Consider the following 21,037-nt stretch of genomic DNA (forward strand, 5'->3'; position numbering starts at 1 on the left):
TAGACACTGGCTTCTGGGAATGATCCCAAGGCCCTAGTGTCTGGCTTCCTAGCCGGCACCGCCCCCCCACTTGGTCCGTCTTGACAGTGAAGCCGGCCGTCTTTCTCATGACCTCACGGGATTCTTTCTAGATTCTGGATCTGCGTCAGGGACAGGCTATAAGGATGAGCGTCTCCCCCGCTCTCTTCCTCCTTCTCTCCCCTCCCGCTCCTTCTCTCTCTCCCTTTCCTCCCCTCCCCTTTTCTGTCATTGTCCTTCCCCGGGAAGGTTCATAAACACTGCCGTTCTTTCCTAAACGTTTGGAAACACTTGGGCCCGGAGTCTCCCTTGTGACGAGACGCAGATAACATTTCATGAGATGGGAGCGTTAGGAGGCTCTGCTTCTTCGTGTCACCGTCTCGGCCGTGGCGTCTTGCTAGTCACTCACCCGTCTCGCCCAACTTTCCGGATGGACTGAGGTTTTCGGAACAGCCGCAGGTTCCCGTGTCCGGGGCTGGCACGAGTCTGAACTGGCCGCGAGCGCCTGCTCTCTCTCGGCTCGTTCGACCAGGGGTTCACCAGCCGCGTTCGTCTTTCCAAAGAGTCGGCTTGGGGTTTGCCGACTGTATCTACTCTGCATTTCCCCCCTCACTTCTGTAATTTCCACTTGTCATTTTATATTTTTCTCTAAGCCCAATTTTTGATGTATTTCACAAGTTTTGATACAATTTGTCATCTATGTCATTCAATTAAAAATTCCATCTGAGTGTGGTGGCTCGTGCCTGTAATCCCAACACTTTGGGAGGCCAAGGCAGGAGGATTGCTTGAGCCCGGAAGTTTAAGACCAGCCTGGGCAACACAGTGAGATCCCATCTCTATGAAAAACAAAACAAAAATTAGCCATGCATGGTGGTATGCACTTGTAAGTCCCAGCTACTCAAGAGGCTGAGGTGGAAGGATTGTTTGAGTCTAGGAGGTCAAGGCTGTGGTGAGCCATGATCATGTCACTGTATTCCCGCCTGGGTGACAGAGTGAGACCCTGATGCAAGAAAAAAAAAAAAGGATATTCACGTGTCCGCTTTTATTTCTCATTTGACCTATGGGACTTCTTTGACCTATTCACTTATTCACAATCGCTGATGTGAAATTTTGTCTTTGCAAATTCTGTTTCTGAATAATATACATTTGGTTTATAACCCTAATAAAAATACAAAGTATGGACTGCTCGTCAGAGTGGCAAATCCTGGCTATGTCCGCAACTTTCGGCTGCATCGTGAAAAGGGGACAAGTTAGAAAAGACCATTTCACTTGTGTTTAACGACAGAAGTTTGTGGCAACCAGCCTCAGACCTTATTTTCACCCACTCTCAGTACCAGGAAAACGAAACACCTGCTGGTCACGAATGTGTTAAGTGTATGACTCAGTTTCCAAACATTCAGGGATCTTCCCTGTTTTCTCATTTATCTTCACCTTAACCCCATCTGGTTGTAGAACACACGGGCACGACCCCAGCCCTGGTTGTCTGTGAGGCTGGCTCTATGGTCGGGCACACTGCCAATGTTGAACATCCTGAGGTGGAGGATGGGCATTCTCACGTGTGGATCTGGTAGGCGGGCTCAAGCCTCTCTAGACGCTTCTGGGTTTCTTAAGCGCTTGGCATGGTTGTGGAGCTCAAAGTCTTAATGTTGTACCCTGAGCCTCTCTCTCCAGGGCAATAAACCAGCTTCAAAACAATTCACCTCCCTTCTCACCTGTCTTGCTACATAGTAATGTTTTCCAATATTTCTTTTAAATTTTCCAATGAAACAACGTATCTATGCTTATTCTGCTATTTGTTCCTTCTTGCTCTAATAGGCTCCTTCTGGGTTCATATACCTGCTCTTGAAAGTTCCCGAGAATCTCCTTGAACAGAGGTGTCATCCGCCAGGGGCAGCCTCAATTTGCGTTTGTAAAGGCTTTTTCAAGGGTCACTCATCCATTTTTAATAATTTATACAAAGGGGACCGAAAAAACCTGGAATTTACTCTCACATGTTTAACTCTGGTCACTTTCAAAGTCCTCTCCATTTGATGCAATACAACCATTGAGATGCTTTGTCCGTGGCTTAAACCCGTTTTTGAGCTCAATCATTTTGATGCTTTTTGATTTGACTGTTTTTGTTTCACCTCTTCCACACTGGCAAAATGTTTGCCTCTGAGGACTTTTTTCTTCAGGGAAACAAAAGAAAAACTGCTCGGGGAAAGATGGAGTGAAGTGGGGGGGAGATGTGTCATGCCGGTTTTTGACCAAAACCAGCTGAACACTCAGCGTGGTGTGGGCAGGTGCGCTTGTATATCACCCATCATGAAATGGGCAAACATGTTCCAAGAATCTCAAAAAAAAAATTCACCGAAGCCTCCCACAACAAAGCTAGCTGGCACATGGATGCTGATGGGTTCCTAGAACACTCACTTAGGGGGGAAGCCTGGACTCCAAGGGGCCCGCTCTCCAGAAGATAATTTTGAGTTTTTGGGGTCCCCCCTCGTATACCAAAAAAATTCACCCTGTTAGGTAATTCAGTGGGTTTCAGTGTATTTACCAAGTTGCACAAACATCACCTCCACCGAATTCCAGAACATCTGCATCACCCTGAGCTCCCTTTTGTCTCTACAGATGTGTCTCTTCTAGACACTTCTTGCAGGTGGCGTCCTGCCTGTGGCACAGCGGCGGTGCAGTGTTGGCACGTCTTCCATTTTGTGTCCGGACCATCTCTGCTCCATGGACTGACCGTGTTTTACCTGGTCCTCAGCTTGACAGATAACAGGTTGCCTCCACCTTTTGGTCACTGTGAACTGTGCCACTGTGAATGTTCACGCGCACGCCTGCATGAGCCCATGTTTTCAACACTTTTGGGTAGACCTGGAGTGGGACCGCCGGGTCTGCGGGTAGCTTGTGGCCATCATTCCCAACTGAGCCACCTGGCAGCCCTGGCGCTGTGCCAGGTGCGGTCATACACCGCCTTCCTCCCCGTGTGGGGTCTGTCCTCCCTCTCGGCTGCCTTGATCTTTAATGCTGTGCGTGCTAGGCATGCAGTGACATTTCTCTCTCCTGCTTGGGACCGGCTCTGCTTCCTGGATCCTGTAAACATGGTCTTTCCTCTGTTCTCTCAAGTCCCTCTTTCTGGGAGTCTGATTTAGACATGCTGACCAGACTCTCTATTCTGAAGAACGGCCTTGCTCAGGTGATTCCTGGAGGCTGCCACCCGGCTCTGTGCAAGCCGATCTTTGGGGTGGCTGGCCTCCCACCAGGACCCACGCATGCTGTCCCCCATGGGAATGGTCACCCTGCCTTCACCTCCGCATCACCAGGCCAGGACCTCGGGGTAGACGGGGCAGAGCTGGGCCGATGTGACTGGGAACTCTTCCCAGAACATGCAGGGAACAGCCACATCCTAGGTTGGTAGACGCAATCCCACAGCGGTCGCTTCCCAGGCCCCGAGTATAGTCCACAAGGCGAGGGCAGAGGCAGGCCCCTGCCCTGCGCTGCTGGCCCCATGGAATTCAGGCCGCCTCCGGAAGGTCTATCTGCAGCTATTTCCTTTGCCTTTTAAAAAATAATTTTGAAGACAAGCAAGCCCCTCTGGACAAGCCCCTTCCCTAGGGCCCCCGGGGCTGTGGCTTCGGTGCTGGGCAAGTCCCCTCAGCCACCAACACCCATTCCTGAGGTGGTCACAAAGGGAACGCAGCCACTGAGTCCTGAAACCCGGCTCACCTCGAGCTCCTGCAGCACTGAAGGGGGCCACAGCCCCTTGGTGCCACACCGACTGGCCTCATGCAGCAACCCACACTACCCCCATGCCTCCCACACCCGCGCCAGGAGTGGGAGCCCTCAGGCAACTGTCTCAGGAGGAAAGAGACTCAGGCTGCTGTGGTCATAAATACATTTATTCCATTAGAAATGTATAATTACAGTGTCTGAGAGCATCTCCCCTAGAAAAGCAGGTCGCAACGCCCCCAAGTCGCAGCTGTCTCCGCCTCACCTGTCCTCGCGATGCCGGACAGGGCACTCAGCAAAGGCTTCTGCTACCCCCTGGTTTTTTTTCAATTTTCTTTTTTGTTATAAACACCATAGCAAATTAAAAAAGCTGTTTAAACAGAAAAATATCAGAGTTCTCGATCTCCCACGTCCGCGTGACGCTCTCTGCAGCCTCCCGGTCCTGCAGACTAGACGCACAGCACAATTCAGAGAAAGGCCTGCTGGGGACGGTGGCTGTGGTCATGGCTTTAGTTTATCAGGACACGTTTCCCATGGTCAGGAGGTGGCTCTCGGCGGCACTTCAGCAGGACACGCACGGCCACCCGTGCTGGGAGCCTGGGGCTGGGTGTGTGGGCCACGGAGGCCAGCGGGGCCCACTGCGCTGGCGCAGTCACCTGCCGCTCACTGGATCTGAATGGCCCCATGCTCCAGCTGCATCTCTGGCTGCAGGGTGGGTTGCAGGGTCTCGGCGGCCTGTGAGAGAGAGAGAAGGCTTTTCGAGAAGAACTTCACCCTACCCGACCAGGCCCCTCACGCGGCACAGAACAGCCTACACCCTCCTGGCATGGGGTAGAAAACACATGCCAGGGCCAAGAGGCCGAGGGCTGGGAGCCCACGTTCCGACACACACGTCCAGCCCTGAGGGAAGGGACTCGCCAGGGTCAGGGGCCGAGGGCTGGGAGCCTACCTTCTGACATTCACACCCGCACATGCAGGAAAGGACTTGTCAGGGACCTGGTGCCCAGGACTGCTTGGGCATTCTGGGCCCAGCCCATCCCCCACCTGGTGACTCACAGGAGGTGACCTGGATGCCACTAGTGTCCTGTCCCTAACCCAAAGCATTGCCTGGAAGTGCAGGGGTTATGTGCCTTCCTAGAAAGACCCTTTCAGATGTTCCTGGCAGTATCCAGGGAAAGCTGCCAGTCTCCTTTAAGGACGTCGGCGCTCTCCAGCGAGCCACAGACATGCAAAGAAGCGACCAGAGCCGGCCAGGATTAGTTACTCCCCACACGTGTCCCGGCGCTTATCCACATGTGGTCCTCCATGACAGTCTGTGACCTCTCCTGGACTTCCCGTGGTCATTTGCCCTTTGCTCGAGGGAAGCCATGAGCAGAGTCCCGAGCTGCCTAAGCATCAGTGGCCAGGGGGCCTGCTGACCCTGACAGAGCATCCTGCACGTAAGGGGACTGCCACTCACCTGCGCCCCGGCCGTGTGGTCACTCACGGGTGCGAGCTGTACGTACTGGACCTGGATGTCACTGCCCTGAAGAGACGATCCGTCCACTCCTGCCGCAGCAGCGTCTGAGGAGGCCACGGCTATTAGCTGGGCCCCCTGCAGCACCTGTGGAGACACAAGGGGTCCGTCAGCCATGCAGGTACGACCGACATCCTCTGCCAGATCCCAATGTGACATCATCTCCTGAACAAGCACTGGGAGGCAGTCCAGGACCACACTGAGGACTCAGGTCCACCTATCTCCGACCCCCTAATGTGAAGGCCTGGCCAGAAACACGTGTGGTCACAGTGCAGTCCTCATGATCCCCAAAGCACAACAGTGTCCAGAAGCCTGAGTGCCCCCCACCTGCGCACCACAGGCCCAGGGCTGCTTTCCGCCCAGTCAGGCAGGCGGCCCCAGTGTCAAGACAGCTAGGCGGGCAGGACGGGCCTGTCTGAGGGCGCCCAACACGACCCTGGGGTCCTCACTCAAGGTTTTGGTCCCCAAAAAGGGCAGAAGAAGCACCCCTCAGGTCACAGGCAGGACTGTATTCTGTGCACCCAGAAGACCCATCAGTGATCTCAGAAGAGCAGTGGTCTCTGCTGCAAGCTCCCGTGACTCAGCCTCGTCCCAGAGGCCCCTCGACACAGACCCGCCTGTGGCTAACAGCACTGCAGAGACAAAGTACGATCCACACACCTGCAGACGGCCAGGGTCAGGCACGCTTGCAGACTTCACCCAGGTGGGTTTCAAAAAATTTGAGACACTGTCTCCTGTGCCACTTAGGCTGGAGGACAGCCTTGAGAGATGAGCAATGCCCAGCCTCCCACCTGTCACCTGCACCCGCCTCTCCATGTGCTACTGTCCGGTGTGCATCCATGGAGAGGGCCCGTCATGCACATTACAGAACGAGTTTCCAGGCAAGCGCACAACCCAACGTCCACACATGCCAGGCCCTGCAGCGGCACCTGTGAGACCACCTGACCCCCAGCACTGACACGGCACTGCCCCGGCACTGCCCCTGTCCCCGCCCCTGCCCCCAGGAGTGGGAGTGCGGGAGGGCCACAATGACCGTGGGCTTCCTCCTGACGGGCTGGGCACGAGCGCACATGCAAGTGCAAGCAACTTTGACGACGTCTGGCATCTTCAGAAAGAAAACGGAACACAACAAGATGATTCAGTGTTTTCATTACGATTTTCAAGAATCCATCAACAGAGGCTTCTAGTTCCCTCCTTGATTTATGGGGTAGAATTTTAGTATTTCTGCCTCAAAACTACATTTTTCTGGCAACGTGGTTTCACTTTAACTACACAGCTCGGTATAAACCAAAACTGGGAATCTTAGGGAGAAGTGGTAGGAAGCTCCTTCTAGGAGCAGAGGCCTCAGGGTCTCAGGCAGGCCAAAGCGACACCGGGTGCAGCCATGGTGGTGGAGACTAGGCACTGGCGCACACCGCTTCCTTGATGTCCACATCACCCACGGTGGGTACCTATGTAGGAAAGCACAGGCAAGACAGTAGAAATAAAGACATGACATGCCTGGAGGTTGGTACCCAGAAGATGGACCTGCTACCCACTGTGCCAACGAAGGTCCTCAGGGTGCAGCCTCTCGGGCAGGAAGGAGGCCAAGAGGTCATCTGTTAGCCTGCGCTTGACCTCGAATGAGCAATGAATGAAACCCCTGGAGGCCGAATATCAAATGCAGAACAGCAGAGGCCATGCCAGGGTCCCCACAGAGAGCCCACTGGGACCCATGTGGGGTCCTGCTGCCGTGGAAGTCAGCTATGATGCAACCATCAAGGGCACAGCATGGGACGTCCACTCAGCTCCTTTTCCTCTTCCTGCCGTCTCGTCTTGAGTGGAGCCCTGACCTTCAGGCTCCTGCAAACAGGCTCTGGAGATCAGAGCGGTCCAGCTGGAATGGAGTGCATCCTGGTGCCCAGGTCAGCGACTGGAAGCAAGCCCCGGCTGAACTCAATGTGGGACTTCCCGGGTGGCCCATGAGCATCGCAAGAGATGCCTGTGGACAGGGCAGAGGCGTGTGCTGCCTTCCAGCTTCACTGAGAGGAGACTTCTGCACATCTCTAGAATAAAGCCCACTGTTTCAGACAGAAGGAAGACAATGGCGGGCATGGTGGGCAGCTGGGAGGAGTCTGGCCTGGCACTGCCCAAACACACATCCGCTCTCCTCCCCCTGCTGCCACAGAACCTAAAATGAATGTGAGAAGTCCGAGGCCTTGTCAGTACTTTGGTGTGAAGCTCTGAGTCCAACCCAGGATGCTCTGAGACACAAAACCTGGAGCACTGTGCTCCAGCACATCCAAGTTGCTCCTCACCGTGCATGGTGAAGGGCAGGCCATGGCCCCTTACCAGCATCAGTCACTTAGTTTTGAATCCAACTTGCCAAGGTCACAGTCACTTGACCAAGGTGACCTTTTCAAATCAAGATGCTAATTCAAAGAGCGGCTTCCTGGTAAGAGAGAGACAGGCACTCAGAGGAAGATGCTTGTCTGGACACCCCCCCACTAGCTGGCCAGGAGGCAGAGCGTGGGTCTTAATTCTGTGGCTGCTCAACTGCTGAAGGGAATGCAGCACGGTTCCGTGAATGCCATCTTTAATGCTTTGAGGATGGTCAGAAGCAGCAGGCCACAGCCAATGCAGAGACGGCCCTCTTGGAGCTGTCTTCTGCCAGGAGGGCAGGACAGACAGTCCGCATGGATATGCCCTGCAGGCCCTAGGTCTCTCTCTGCAGGCACAGCCTTCTAGTAAACCCCTTCAGGATGGCAAACTTGCTCCAGGGCTCACGGGCCACACTTACAAGCCAGAGCTAGAGATGGCGAGATGCCCTGGGCCCACGCAAAGTTGCCGAATGCCTGCAGTAGCAACGCATGGCCATGTTCACTTAGATCCTAGGCGGTGCGTTCCAATGCCTGAACAGACCTCAAACATGATTTGGGAGAAAGCAAAACAAAACCTAAAACACAACAACACATGGACGAAATCTGGAGATACTTGGTCCTCGGCCCCCACCCTCCAAGCGGGCAGCGTTCCTGGGAGTAAATGGCAACCACGTGTCTAGAGTCCTCCCAGCAGGCGGGGCGGGTGGAAGGTTTAACAGCCAGTCAGGCCCAAGGCCCCATGTCTTCTTGGGGACTATAGGCCTCTGGTCTCTAGACAGGAGGGCAAGAGTGAATGGCAGCAGATGGGGAAGCAGAAGAAAACGGGAGATTTATCTTGGTGATGCATATGACAGCTCCTGTCACCAGAGCGCTGAGCACATGTCCCCAGGGAGGGAAGGCGTGGCAGGGAGCCCAACCTGCCCAGAGCCGCATGACCTGGGGGCCAGAGCACACGTGCACCAATGTGAGCACAGTTGCCACCTTGCTGGAAGAGCAACCTGTGGATGTGCTGGGGCACTGGGTGCACGGCCCAGACGACACGGCTCTTGCAATGCTGCTCTGGCTTTTCATTTGGAAAACTGCCTAGCCATAGCATAACTATTGCTGTGTTCATTGTGATGAGTCAAAAGGACTTCTGAGAAGAGGTGACCACTTCTCCTCTGGAGCTCAGATTAGTGAGAAGCGTCTGCAAGCTCTCAGGTCTGGCTTCCCTGGAGGGCAGGAACTTCAATGCCCCCCCAACTGGGTGGGAAGATGGCTTTTAAAGGGGGCATGCGGACTGCACAAGTTCAGCCCCCACCCAAGCCCCAGGGAGGAGGGCACCCGGCCTACATAGGCTCAGCCCCCACCCAAGTCCTGGTAGGGGAGGACACCTGGCAGTCCTGTCGGGTTGGCTGGGTTTGGAGGCAATGCAGCCATCTCTGTACAGCTTAAAAACTTGTCAGGCCTTGAGAAGACCAGCCTCTGTGCATGCCAATGACCACCCCTCCCACCATGTGGCTGAAAGACATCCACACACCATTGCCCCTGGTGCCAAGGGCATGAACCGCCATCCTGCCTAAGTCGGGAGCCCTGCAGCCCCAGCCCTGCACTTGGGTTAGCTGGGGCTTGCCATCTGCAGAGCAAAGCGCAGGCAAATGTCCACGTCCTGTGAGTAAAATGAGGTCCCTGCGGGGGGAAGGGACCCCATGTGCTGACTGCCCCCCAGATGGGCATGCAGGAGCCTGGGACATGCACCACAAGCCAGGTTACGGCCCGAGCTCTGACTGCAGTCTCCCCACCTCATCTCAAATGCACCTGGACTTCAGTGCATCCAGGTAGGTGCCCATAGTTGCATGATCTAGCACAGGGACCGTAGGAGGAGCGGCCCATGCTATGTGAGACAGCGTGGTTGGCAGGGCCCTGATAGCGTGGTATGTTGCGTACATGACCCACCGGAAAGCCCCACAGCACCAGAAGTCCCAAACCCACACCTTCCAACAAGCCACTTGCTTTGCAGTGTAGACCTGGGTGTGTGCATCAGTCTCTGTGGGAACGTGGGGCCAGGGCAGGGCAGCCACTCATGTTCCACCAAAGAAGGCTGGGGGTAGGAGAGTCCTGTGGGTCAATCGTGTCCCCTAAGACAACGTGTCCAAGCCCACTACCCTCAGGTGCCTGTGAATGTGGCCTCATTTGGAAAAGGGTCTTTGCGGACAGAAGATGTGATGTGGTCCCACTGAAGTGGATGGGCCTAGACCATGACAAGTGTCCTTCCGAGAAGGAACGCCTGAATGCAGAAGGCCATGTGGTGGCAGAGCAGAGCCTGGAGCAGTGTGGCCATAAGCCCATGAACTCAGCATTGCTGGGGGAGGCAGGAAGGACCTCCCTGCAGCCTCTGGGCTCTGGCCTCCGGGACTGTGAGATAATTGCTGTCTTAAGGCCCTGCCACAGGGACCGACAGTTTTGGGGTCAGAGCCCAGAAACAGTCTCCCACTCCTAGGCCCACGGCTGGAATGCAATGACCCCGTGCCCCCCAGCCACCTGGCCAGCTGCCTTTCACTGCCAAAGCTTCCAGCCCTTTGCTTTCCGAGAGCACCCTGGGGCCCAGTCTTCCAAATGCAGCTCTGGCTTCCAGCCCCCAGACCCCCTCTCTGACTCCCTCCCTCGAAGGGCTGGGAGCGGCCTGTCTGGGTTCAGCCCACCCAGGCCCCAAGCACAACCACAAGATGTGTGGGTTCCAGGAAGAATACTTGGCGTGAGTTTGGGTCTTATACAACTCACACAGCTTAAAGATGATCACGAAAGACTGCTAACACAGAAAATGGGCTGTGGCAATAGCAAGCCATACTCCACTGTCCCATCGAGAGGACATGGCTGCCGTGAACAACCTCCTAATGGGCCTGGTCTGCAGAGGAGGAAGGATCTTCCCTCATACGTGGGGAGTAGGTCCCTCCCTGCCAGGCAGGTTTCTATTGACTCCGTGCAAACAGCAGCAGGTCACTTGCCCTCCAGGGAGCATGCAGTCTTGGCACAGCCTTTCCTGCTGAGGCCATGTCCCAGAAGCTCCACAATGAGGCGGGAGCTATGGCGACAGGGCTGACTGGTCAACTAGGGACCTGGGAACCAAGCAGCCAACATAACTTTCAGGCCCAACTCCCCTTTCTGAGTGCAGCTGTGGCCACCCGTGAGCAATATCACAGCAGAGCATTCAGCTGACACTGGTAATTGGAGCCCATCCCAGGTCACCTATGACTGCACTGTCCTCATGCATCCAGGAGGAACTGCATTTATGCTGGCTTTCTGGGATGGTCAGAGCTCAGAGTCATCCACAAAGGCATGTCACACATGTGGTCTAGGGACATCATCTCTCGTGTGCTCAGCAGGATCATGAGGCTCTCCTGGAAGCCCCTCTGACATCTCACCGAGCACGTGCTGGGGGGTCTCAGCTGCTCCTGCAGGCCCCAGGTATGTGTGGGAGGCGCCCTTGCTCCGTGGACAGAAGGGGCCCTGCAGGTTTGTCAAGAGGGTAAGTGTGCCCCCACGTCCCCTCCCCTGGCAGCACTGCCCACTGTGTCCACGGACGTGTGGGAAAGCTCAGCCTGGGCTACCTGCGCAAGTCTAGTGGGCAGGTCGACTTCTCAGAAAGTGTCCACACTGGCTGCACAGAGCTGGGCTTCACAGGGAAGTTCCTAACCCCAGGCAGAGCTGCTCAGGCTCACCTGGCCATAGGCCACCAAAGCTAGGCTCCTCTGTGGGGAGAGGGCCATACCCCAAAGACAGAATCTGTATCCTCCTGCTCTGAGGAGCCAGTAGCCCTTGGTGCTGTCCAGCAGAGCACCGTGAGTTATGTGCAATGCACGACACGACACTCCAGGCTTCCCAGACCCTTCCTAGGGTGGAGAGAGCAGCAGGAGATGGACAGCACTGCTCTCCTTCTGTCTGGGTGGGAAGAATTCCACAAGGAAAGAAATTTCAAGAAGCCTTTCGTGAGCAAGAGGCCTCTCCAGGGAGGCAGGTGCTGGGCATTGGGGTGGGGTGGAGAGGGCTGGGAAGGCATGTGTGTTAGGAAGCCCTGCGCCAGCCTGCGGAAGGCTCGCATGCCACGAGCCATGCTAGAGCTGCCCTTCTAGAGTTCTACAAACTATTGAGGAGAAGGGGAGGGAGTGACTGGCTCAGACACACTGCATCTCTTCCAAAGTCCAAAAAGACCTGGTTTCCGCACACTCTGGACTTGACTGAGGAGACCCCTTTGAAGAGGCCCTGGGTCCTGACATCACAAAGGGCATCAGATCGGTGACTTGGCCCACCCCAGAAGAGGTGGCATTGGCTATGGCCCCTGGACTTCCAGCCTCCAGAGCTCACTGAGGGAAGAGAGATTGACAGGAGAGGGCGGCACAAAACCCTCACCCTACATGGATCACGTGGCCTTACCAGGGGTGCTGGCCTGTCTGCCAGAGCACTGCATGGCTCCCCATGCATGCTGGAGAACAAATGGTGGCTTAGACGGGACAGCTGCTTGTCCTAACACTGAGCTTGTTCTTGGCAAGTGGCTTTGAGGGTGGCAAGAAACCATCATCAGATTCACTGAGGCCTAGAGGCAAGAGTGTCTGCAGACATCTTGCTTCAGCACAGAGAGCTCCTTCAAACTTTCTCCAGGTGGAAGACATCCAGGAGCCCAGGTGCCACTCATTCAGGACGGGTAGGGACAGAGCTGCCTGAGGAGAGAGGTGGCAGGCATACTTCTCTCCACCACCACGTCCACACAGCAGGCGGGCGCTACCTTCACACTAGCACCATGCTTCAAATGAGAAGCTGCACTTGGGCGATGCCACAAGAGAGAGGAAGCCTCTTTGTCAAGGCCATTCCATGCAGACGCGCCTCTTCCAGGCATGCCTTTAAGCTGAAGTCACATCTCCACTGACACCCTGGAATTCAGCGGGTTCTTCATGCTTTCAGCAGAGACTGTGATTATTCAGAGGGACCATGGCACTGGCCATCTAGTCCACACAGAGCTATAGGATGGATGCCCAAGAGATGCCAGCCAGCACCACCTCCACAACTCCATGAACGCTGCCCTGGCCACGCAGCCTGATACTCATCTAATCTCTTCCCTGCCCTGGTGCCCCTGTGTCCTGCAGCCCCGCCCACCTGCCCAGTCCCAAGGACCTCAACAGGAGAAGGTGTGGCCCATCCCAGGGTATGCAGGAACACACCACGCCTGTCATACAGTCGGGGGACTCTCCATTCCCAAGGAGCCAAGAAGCACCAAGGCCCCAAGTGGGGCTTGAGGTGGGCAACCCAGGGCAGGTGTAGCACCTCTGCTGTCCATACCCCTGTGACCCCATGGGTGACCCAAACACACAGGTGTCCTGTCAAGTGGGAACACTAGGCACCTCACTTGCCAGATGTGAAAACATGCCAGATAGAGTTAACACAGGATGTCACAACACTGGGACCGATGGACAGGGTCGCCTGGGGCCTATCTGGGGGACCTCAGTGCCAGGCCGCAGCATCCCTTGTCGGGGGTGCCCTTGGGAGGAGTCCAACAGCCACCCCTAAGAGTCAGCCCCACACACATAACATCTCAACCCTCAGAAGAGACTCTCTGGCTGGAGCCAGCTCACAAGGGAGCACCCGATGGCCTGGGTGGGGAGAGGGGTCGGCCTGTTGGAGGCCTCCCCATCATGCCAGTTGAGTGCTAGGCTGGCATGCAGGCCATCTTGTTTGTTATTATTAGCTTCGTTTTTGCCAGCAAGGAAACGGAGCCCCCGAGGCTGACTATTTGCCCAAGATCACACAGCCAGGAAAAATAAAGTGGGACAGAGGAGCTTTGAGTTAGCCCCTACCCCCTCCACAGTCCCACCGTGCACTTCGCAGGGCCGGAGCCTGGTGCTGGCCTGTGGCAGGTCTCCCAGAGGGGAGGAGGATGACACCAGAGATAGCACTGAGGGGCCCCAAAGCCTCAACTAACTCCAAAAGTCACTTCCCTGAAACCCAACGGGCCAGGATATCAGCCAAAGTGCTCAGACCTCGGCTCTGGTGAGGACGAGAAACTGCCTCAGGGTCATCCCTCAGTTTCTTTCCTGCAGACTTGCTCCTTGGCTGTGAACCTGCCCATCACTAACCATGCCCTGCGGGGCATCCCCCAGTGAGTCCTGGACTGTCAGGAGCTCAGTCAGGTGCCAACGGAGGAGACGCAGAAGACCCTCCAACTGCTCCTTGCCGAGGCCTACTGGTAAGCAGCCTCCCTTCTCCATTGGCAAGTTGCCTGTACCCTTAGAATCTGGTGAGGATCAGGCCCCGAGGGCTGTGCTCACAGCTGTCACCTTCCATGAGGGCATGCCCCACCAGTGACAGGCTACGGTTACTGGCCATGGGCCACAGGGTTCCACACTCATGGTGTCTCCACACGGCAACCTCCACCTCTCACCACCTGAAGCGCTGTCCCCAGGGTCACGTGTGTGTAGCGTCCCCAATATACATGGAGTGTCACAGGCACAGCTAACAACGTGGGTGTTACAAAGAAGCAGAATGAAGATCAGAATGGGATATGTCATGAGCTTTTTGATTGTTTCTGACTCTGGAAGGACACAGAAAGCTGTGGTCTGGACTGTATGGGAGAACCAAGACCTGTCCCCATGAGAGTCCTCAGGCCATCTCCCTCCCCCCTGCCCCTCGCCTGCACACAGGCACATCACACAACCAGTCATGCCCAGAGGCTGCCAGGGTCACACACTCACAATCATATACCAATGGTCGCAGACATGACATCTGCCCCAGGCCCCGTGGATACGTCACACATGGTCCATGTGGGGAGGCAGATCCTTAGAGGAAATGTGCAGGAGGATGGGTAGACTTTACCTGACACTTGCCAAGGTTCCCACTCCCAGAGAGGAACAGAGCTCAGCCAGCTCTGAGCACTAGCTCTGACCCCCGGCATTACCCAACCAGGAAGAGCCTGTGCCCGGAGCCACACGAGGGTCACCATGTGAGCAGCGAACTGGTCCTGCTGGGACTGTGCCGGTGTCTAAATGTGAGGCCTTCCAGGTCCAGAGCAGAGCTTAGCCAATGCCACAAGCACATGGCTGCTGGCACGTGATGCCCCACCTGCGTGCCTCGGCCCACGGTGTGAGACCCACAGATCACAGCTTGCTGCTGAGGAAGATAAGGATCTCTGTCCTCACTGTCCTCCAGCCTCCTGAAGGCCAGTGAGTTACAAGCACACACTTCTTTTCCAGTCATTTCAACACACGGTGAGCACTGGCATTTGCATGCTCAGCAGGTACCGGACCTGAGGCTCTAGATGAAAGTCCTCATCATGCACGATGGATTTAACAGTCACTCAGTGGTTCCCTCTCAAAGGGGGGAGCAAGGGGAATCATATGACACTTGACTCCTGGCTTCCTCCACAGACTGTCACCCAGCTGCTCAAGGCACAGGAGTGTGACTTCAACCAGGCTCCTACCTGGTGGAATGCGCCATTGGGTGAGCGGCCTTGCACGCCCTCCACCTCCTCATGCCCATGCCAGCCAGGACCCACATGGCCTGGGGCCAGCAGGCTGGGGACAGGGTCGTGCATGTCCCACACCCTGGACACTCTGCCGACCCTCCCGTGCAGAAAGGCAGATTCGCTAGCGGCATGATGGCTTCCATGTGGAGTGTGGCACCCAGAGCCTAGCACCCCGACGTGGAGGTCTGAGAATGTTCTTCCAATGTCAAACTCCTGTTCTGTCGGCGCACCTGGGTTTTACATGAGGGAAGAGCCGGGCCTGAAAAAAACAGGACTTGGGTGTCTTAGTGGGTAGCTTCCCCTCCGTGGCTTCATTCGTGGAAAGGTGGAAGACTGTGACCCATGAGAGTCTCACAGACCCCCTGAGTGAGGATCACCTGTACCCACCACACTCCCCAGAGCTAAGGCTTCTGGTCAATGGCCACGACAGCCCCCTTAGTCGTGGCCAAGCTCATGACAGCCCCCCTCACCCACAGTGACCTGATATCCCACAATGGTCCCCTTTACCCGCAGTGACTCCGACAGCCCATGACGGCCTCCCTCACCCACAGTGACCCTGACAGCCTCCCTCACCTGCAGTGACCCTGACAGCCCATGATGGTCTCCCTCACCCGCAGTGACCCCGACAGCCCCCCTCACCCGCAGTGACCCCGACAGCTCTCCAGACAGAACCCTCGTGCAGAGCCTCCTCACTGTGTTCACAGCTGCCTGCCCCAAGGTACCTGAAGACAGGAGCGCTGGGCCCAGCCCTCCGTGGGGCTCAGACACAGCATCCCCACTGTCCCATCGAGACTGCACCCCCCCAGCCGTGTGGTCACCCCACCCATGACACAGCAGGCCCACCCACGAGAAAGGCACATCCATTTTTAAGACAGGAACAGAAAAGTGTCAGAAAGTCCCAAGAATCGCCAAACCTTCCTTACATAGAAAAAGTTCTAACACGTATGTCTGATTAAAAGAAGTTTTATAATTACTCTGAGGCAGTTTTTCAGCTCACAGAATTAGAGATTTTAAAAAGTACTACTCTCTATGTTTTCATGATTGAACAATTAGAGAATGTCTGCCATATTTTTAAACAACTTAACAATGGAGAAGCGTTTCCAAAGGTGTGCATCCTACAATTAACTGAGTGCTTATTTGGGAAATTACTGTTGTATTCATTCACTCAAAAATAACCATAAAGTACTGATAAGGTACTGTACACCGTCCTGGGCACTGTAAGGAATATAAATGTTTGTTTTTAATATTCTTAAAACTTGTATTTCGCCTTTTAAACATGTATCTGAAAATGATGAAACTGACCCAAAACAGTCCTGAAGTCATAAGGTCCACTACCTGTGGTCACTGCCAGGACCTGGAACATGCTGTGGGACCCCGGGGCACTGGGCACTGTGGTTGTGGGAAGCATAGCCTGGCCACGAGGAGCACCTTGGGCTTATGGCAAAGCTACTTCAGCTGCAGCCAGCAGGGAGCCCCTCAAAGACACCATTGTTCCCACTAACTAAAATACTGAAAATGTAAATTTCAGTAATAATTTCATCCAAGTTCTCTCTAAAGAGAAAGTTATAACGTCTTTCCTGGCCAAACACTCAGTCCAACTTTTCCTGGGCCCTTGCCTGACTTGAAAGATTCTTCTATGTTGAAACTACTGGGACAGTGTCCCACGAAATTCAATAGGGACAAAAACAATAGCCCTAAAAATAACACACCTATTTTGCTGAATAGTTAATCAACTCTTGAGCTTAGACTCCCTTCCTTGCTGCTCAAAACACAGACCAAGGAGCTGCAAGTGTTGGGTCATTGGCCCCAAAGGACAAACCCTGTCCCTGCAGTCAGGACCAGATGCAGGAAGTGCTTCAGCCTCCTGGGCCCAGGGACCCACAGGGATGGGGGGGCGGCAGGTAGCTGGAACATACAGGTGGCTCTGACGTTCTGGGTGTTCTGAGGACTGGTCAGCACACACTTGTTCTGCTCTGGCCTCTTATGGCTTAAATGGCATTTCCATCATCTCCGGTGGAGAAGGCGTCTCCATAGGCATTATAGCTCACTAAACCCCGAGAGCCTCTAGGATCTCTGGGTGTGTTTTAGCATGTACCACACTAGAGGAAGCACGGTTACCAGAGGTGATGTGACACAGTGTGTGTGTGTTGCAAGGTGAGACAACCCTCCCTGGACAGACCCTTCAGAGGGACCTGACCCTCCCAGAAATGCCAGAGACCACGTCTTAGCTCCGGATCCAGTCCCCCCACCACCTGTCCTCTCCTCTTTACCCCCCGCCATGTGCCCCTTCCCCTTAACCCCCTCGTACGCCTCCTCTTCGCCCCTTACGTCCCCCTTCTTCTCATCCCTCATGTGCCCTCTCCTCCTCACCCCCATAGCCCCCTTCCCCTCACCCCCTACAATCCCCTCCTCCTCACCCTCTCCAGAAAACCTGCCATATAAAGGCTAGCCATCTCCCATCTCATCTAATCTTTTCCCCAGCTGAATTTATTACAGGCCTCGTGTCATGGAAGATTCTGGAAGCTACTGAGACTTACTCCTAGTCAAATCACTCAAAGGAACACACATGGCAACAACTGGAGAAAGGCCCAGAAGCTTCCAGAAGGCCAGAGCCGCCACACTGGGTACGGTCAAGCCATCTCACAAATGCACTGTGAGAACCTCGACCTGATGCCACTGGGCTTTGCTTTGCTTTACATGCAAGCACCGTGTGTGCACATGTGTGCTTTCAAGCGTGTGTGTGCACAAGCGCTCACTATTAGAGACGGCTATACCCAGGCATGCAGAAACCCTGGTTTTCAAGTGATTTCGTGTGTTTACCTCTGGACGTACATGGGTTTTCCCAGCACATCTGAGATAACACTAGCTACAACTGTAAAAATAGCCCACCAGTTTCAAAAGGCATGCATCTCGAAGCAGTCCTGGGTGCCTCAGGACTCATGGCCTCGCTGTGTGACAAAGGCTCAAGTCTCCAAGGTTTCCCACGCGACTGAAGATCCTCCAAGTGCAGGAAAGTATTGATCCAGGTTAGAACATCTCAGCGGATATCATGCCACTTGGCAACAGTGTCTGATACCAAGTGTTCCAAACCTCCTGGGCGGAACATGCTTCATCGAGAAGCAATGCTGAGCCCTCCCCACACTTCATATCCATGCCACCACATGAGGCGAGAGCACAGGCAGGAAGCAGAGCCCATGCACTCGGCCTGACTCCGCTGCCACATCTTCACACCTTCAGTGCCCTTGCCTGCCACAAACATTCCCGAGCTGCACAAAGGCAGCACTGTCCCTGCAGTTACCACAGACAGAGGCTGAGAGGACACTAAGTAGAGACAGATCAGAGCACAGCTCGTGACAACCAGAAGATTACTTAGTCCCTAAGTGGTGACGGCAGTGGCAGTACTAGGAGTGGCTGTGTTGCTGTTGCAGGTGGGGTGGATGTGCTAGTGATGGTGAGGGTGCTGGGATGGCGGAGGAGGAGGCATGCTTGTGGTGGTGGTGGTGGATGTGATGCTGTAGCTGTTGCTGTTGGTGCTGGTGGTGGCAGTGGCCGTGGTATTCTGGAGGACAGGAGCCAGGGTTCAGGAATCACGGGAGTGGCTTCTGGACCTATCCCTGACTCTACCTCCCTGAACAATCCTGGAGAAGTACCTGTCTGCTGTCCTCATCTGGGAAACAGCATTCAGTCTTGTTCCTGGACATTTCTCCTGACCTCTGCAGGAGAACCATAAGAGAGAAGAGGAGACCAGAAAAGCAAGCACCACTTCCAGAAAGAGCTGCCTGAATCAGTGCAGGTGAGTGCCAGCTCCTGATGACCCTCCTGAAGGCAGCCCTCTGAGGACACCCTCCTCCTCACCTCCACCTGCCCAGCTCTCCGAGGACACCCTCCTCCTCACCCCTCACATGCCAGTTCTCTGAGGACACATTCTTCCTCACCAACCACCTGCCCAGGTCTCTGAGGACACTCTCTCCCTCACCTCCACCTGCCTAGCTCTCCAAGGACACCGTCCTCCTCACCCTCTACATGCCAGCTCTCCAAGGGCACCCTCCTCCCCACCTCTTATATGCCAGCTCTCCGAGGACATCCTCCTCTTCACCCCTACCTGCCCAGCTCTCCGAGGATGCCCTCCATACAATGAGGAACCCAACTTGTTGAATTTCGGTTGCAAGTGGCACCTGCAGTAGTGTTCTCAACATTGTTTGGGTTTTCTTTAGTAACAACTTAGTATCAACGAAAATGGCAAGTGCACCATCATCTCCTTGGCTGGGCTGTGGGGGGCCCGGATGCAGCACCCCACGGGCATCTGAGGGCAGCAGCAGCAGCTGCTGGTGAGCCAAACGCATGCAGCTTTCTGACTAACTCTCAGTCACAAGAGTACATGTTTAGAGCTTTGCTTTATGGCTTAAACGTCCCAAAGAAATAAGATAAATGGGATGCAAAAGGCACCTCAAAAACTATCAATGTGGATTTCTAAAATTTAGATTTTTAGAAGTAGAAAAAAAGTTTTAAGCCTTTCAACAGTTCAATAATTATTTGACAATGCATAATTACAAAAATGAATTTATCATCTGGCAAGTTGCCCCCCAAGAAAGCAAGCAGTCAATAAACCAAGTGAAATCTTTAATTTCTCCATGTGAACCTTCCTGCAGACAAATTGACTGCTATCTCCCTGAGATCACAACCCTGGAGCCGACAGAAAACCCTCAGCCAGCAGCTTCAACAGGGAAAGGTGCCTCTGGGTGTGTGGTGTGTGAACACGGGCCAGCAGTCCCCACCCCAGCGGGGCCAGCCTCAGAATCACCCCACTTCCTGCAAGTCTACTATGCACCAGGCACCGAGGCTGAGGCCAAGGGAGACACGGAGACCTGGGCTCCCCACATATCTACTACACACAGAGCACCAGGGCCAAGCACAAGGAGACACAGACACCCGGGCTTCCCATGTGCCAACGGTGCGCAGGACACGGGTCTTGCCATTAAGGAGCTTGGAGTCTGCACATATGGGACAGGGACGGACCCTGAGAGGTGCCACAACCCCTCTTGCAGGCTACTCTGTACCTCAACCTTCCAATTCGAAATTCTGGCACCGACAATCAGTTCCATCCCTAAAGAAAAAGTTTCCACAGAGGTTTGCAAGGATCTGTGACCTCGGCCTTCAGGCGCTGGGGCCCTCTCTGTCACACAGAAGAGACTGAGGTGCTCCGTGGACAGCTCAGCTGAGCTCCTGGCTGGGGGAGATGTCCCTGCGCTCACATATCCTATGATAAAGTTCTATGATGTCTGCAACCTACGACCAAGTAGTTTATTTATTTATTTTTTTGAGTTGGAGTCTCATTCTGTCTCCCAGACTGGAGTGCAGTGGCCGCTCCCGGCCACTACAGCCTGGACCTGCTGGGCTCCGGCAATCCTTCTGCCTCAGCCTTCCCAGTAGCCGGAATTACAGGCCTGCGCTACCACACCCAGCTGATTTGATTTATTGTAGAGATGAGGTCTCGCTGCCCAGGCGGGTCTCCAACCCGTGGGCTCAGGCAATCCGCTCACCTCAGCCTCCCAAAGGCGTGGGATTACAGGCTGAGCCACCGAGCCCAGCTTCAAGTAGTTTAAATAACAGCAAAGACACGCATCCACACCCAACTTGTATAAGTACTGGTTTTCTCCACTGTGGATACTTACAGTGTGATTTCCTTGGGACTGGGCCTAGCTCGAGCAGACTTCGGACTAGAACATTCTGGGCGAGAACTTGGGACTAGAACATGCCATGGAACTCACCTACATGACACCTGGAGACTATCTTGCTCACTTCCATGGGCACTCCAGGGGCTCAGATGCAAGTACCAGAAAGCACAGGTCTGCCAAGGGCACTGTGGGGTTTTAAAGTATCTTGTCAGCTGGGCTCGGTGGCTCAGCCTGTAATCCCACGCCTTTGGGAGGCTGAGGTGAG

General features: G+C 54.7%; 1 protein-coding gene across 4 annotated transcripts in view; it reads right to left on the reverse strand.

The window, feature by feature from the left end:
- Positions 1-3,886: 3,886 nt before the first annotated feature.
- Positions 3,887-21,037, reverse strand: part of BANP (BTG3 associated nuclear protein) — a 90,825-nt gene continuing 73,674 nt past the window's right edge. For all 4 annotated transcript variants that reach the window (XM_008069265.2, XM_008069264.2, XM_008069263.2 and 1 more), the window contains 2 exons: positions 5,192-5,335; positions 3,887-4,467 (listed from right to left, as the gene is read on the reverse strand). In XM_008069265.2, coding sequence (XP_008067456.1) covers positions 4,396-4,467; positions 5,192-5,335 — 216 coding nt within the window. In that variant the 3' untranslated portion in view covers positions 3,887-4,395. The remainder of the gene's footprint in view (positions 4,468-5,191; positions 5,336-21,037) is intronic.

The sequence above is a fragment of the Carlito syrichta genome, unplaced genomic scaffold (assembly GCF_000164805.1).
Source record: "Carlito syrichta isolate Samal-C Ts95f unplaced genomic scaffold, Tarsius_syrichta-2.0.1 Scaffold311900, whole genome shotgun sequence".
Classification (NCBI taxonomy): domain Eukaryota; kingdom Metazoa; phylum Chordata; class Mammalia; order Primates; family Tarsiidae; genus Carlito; species Carlito syrichta.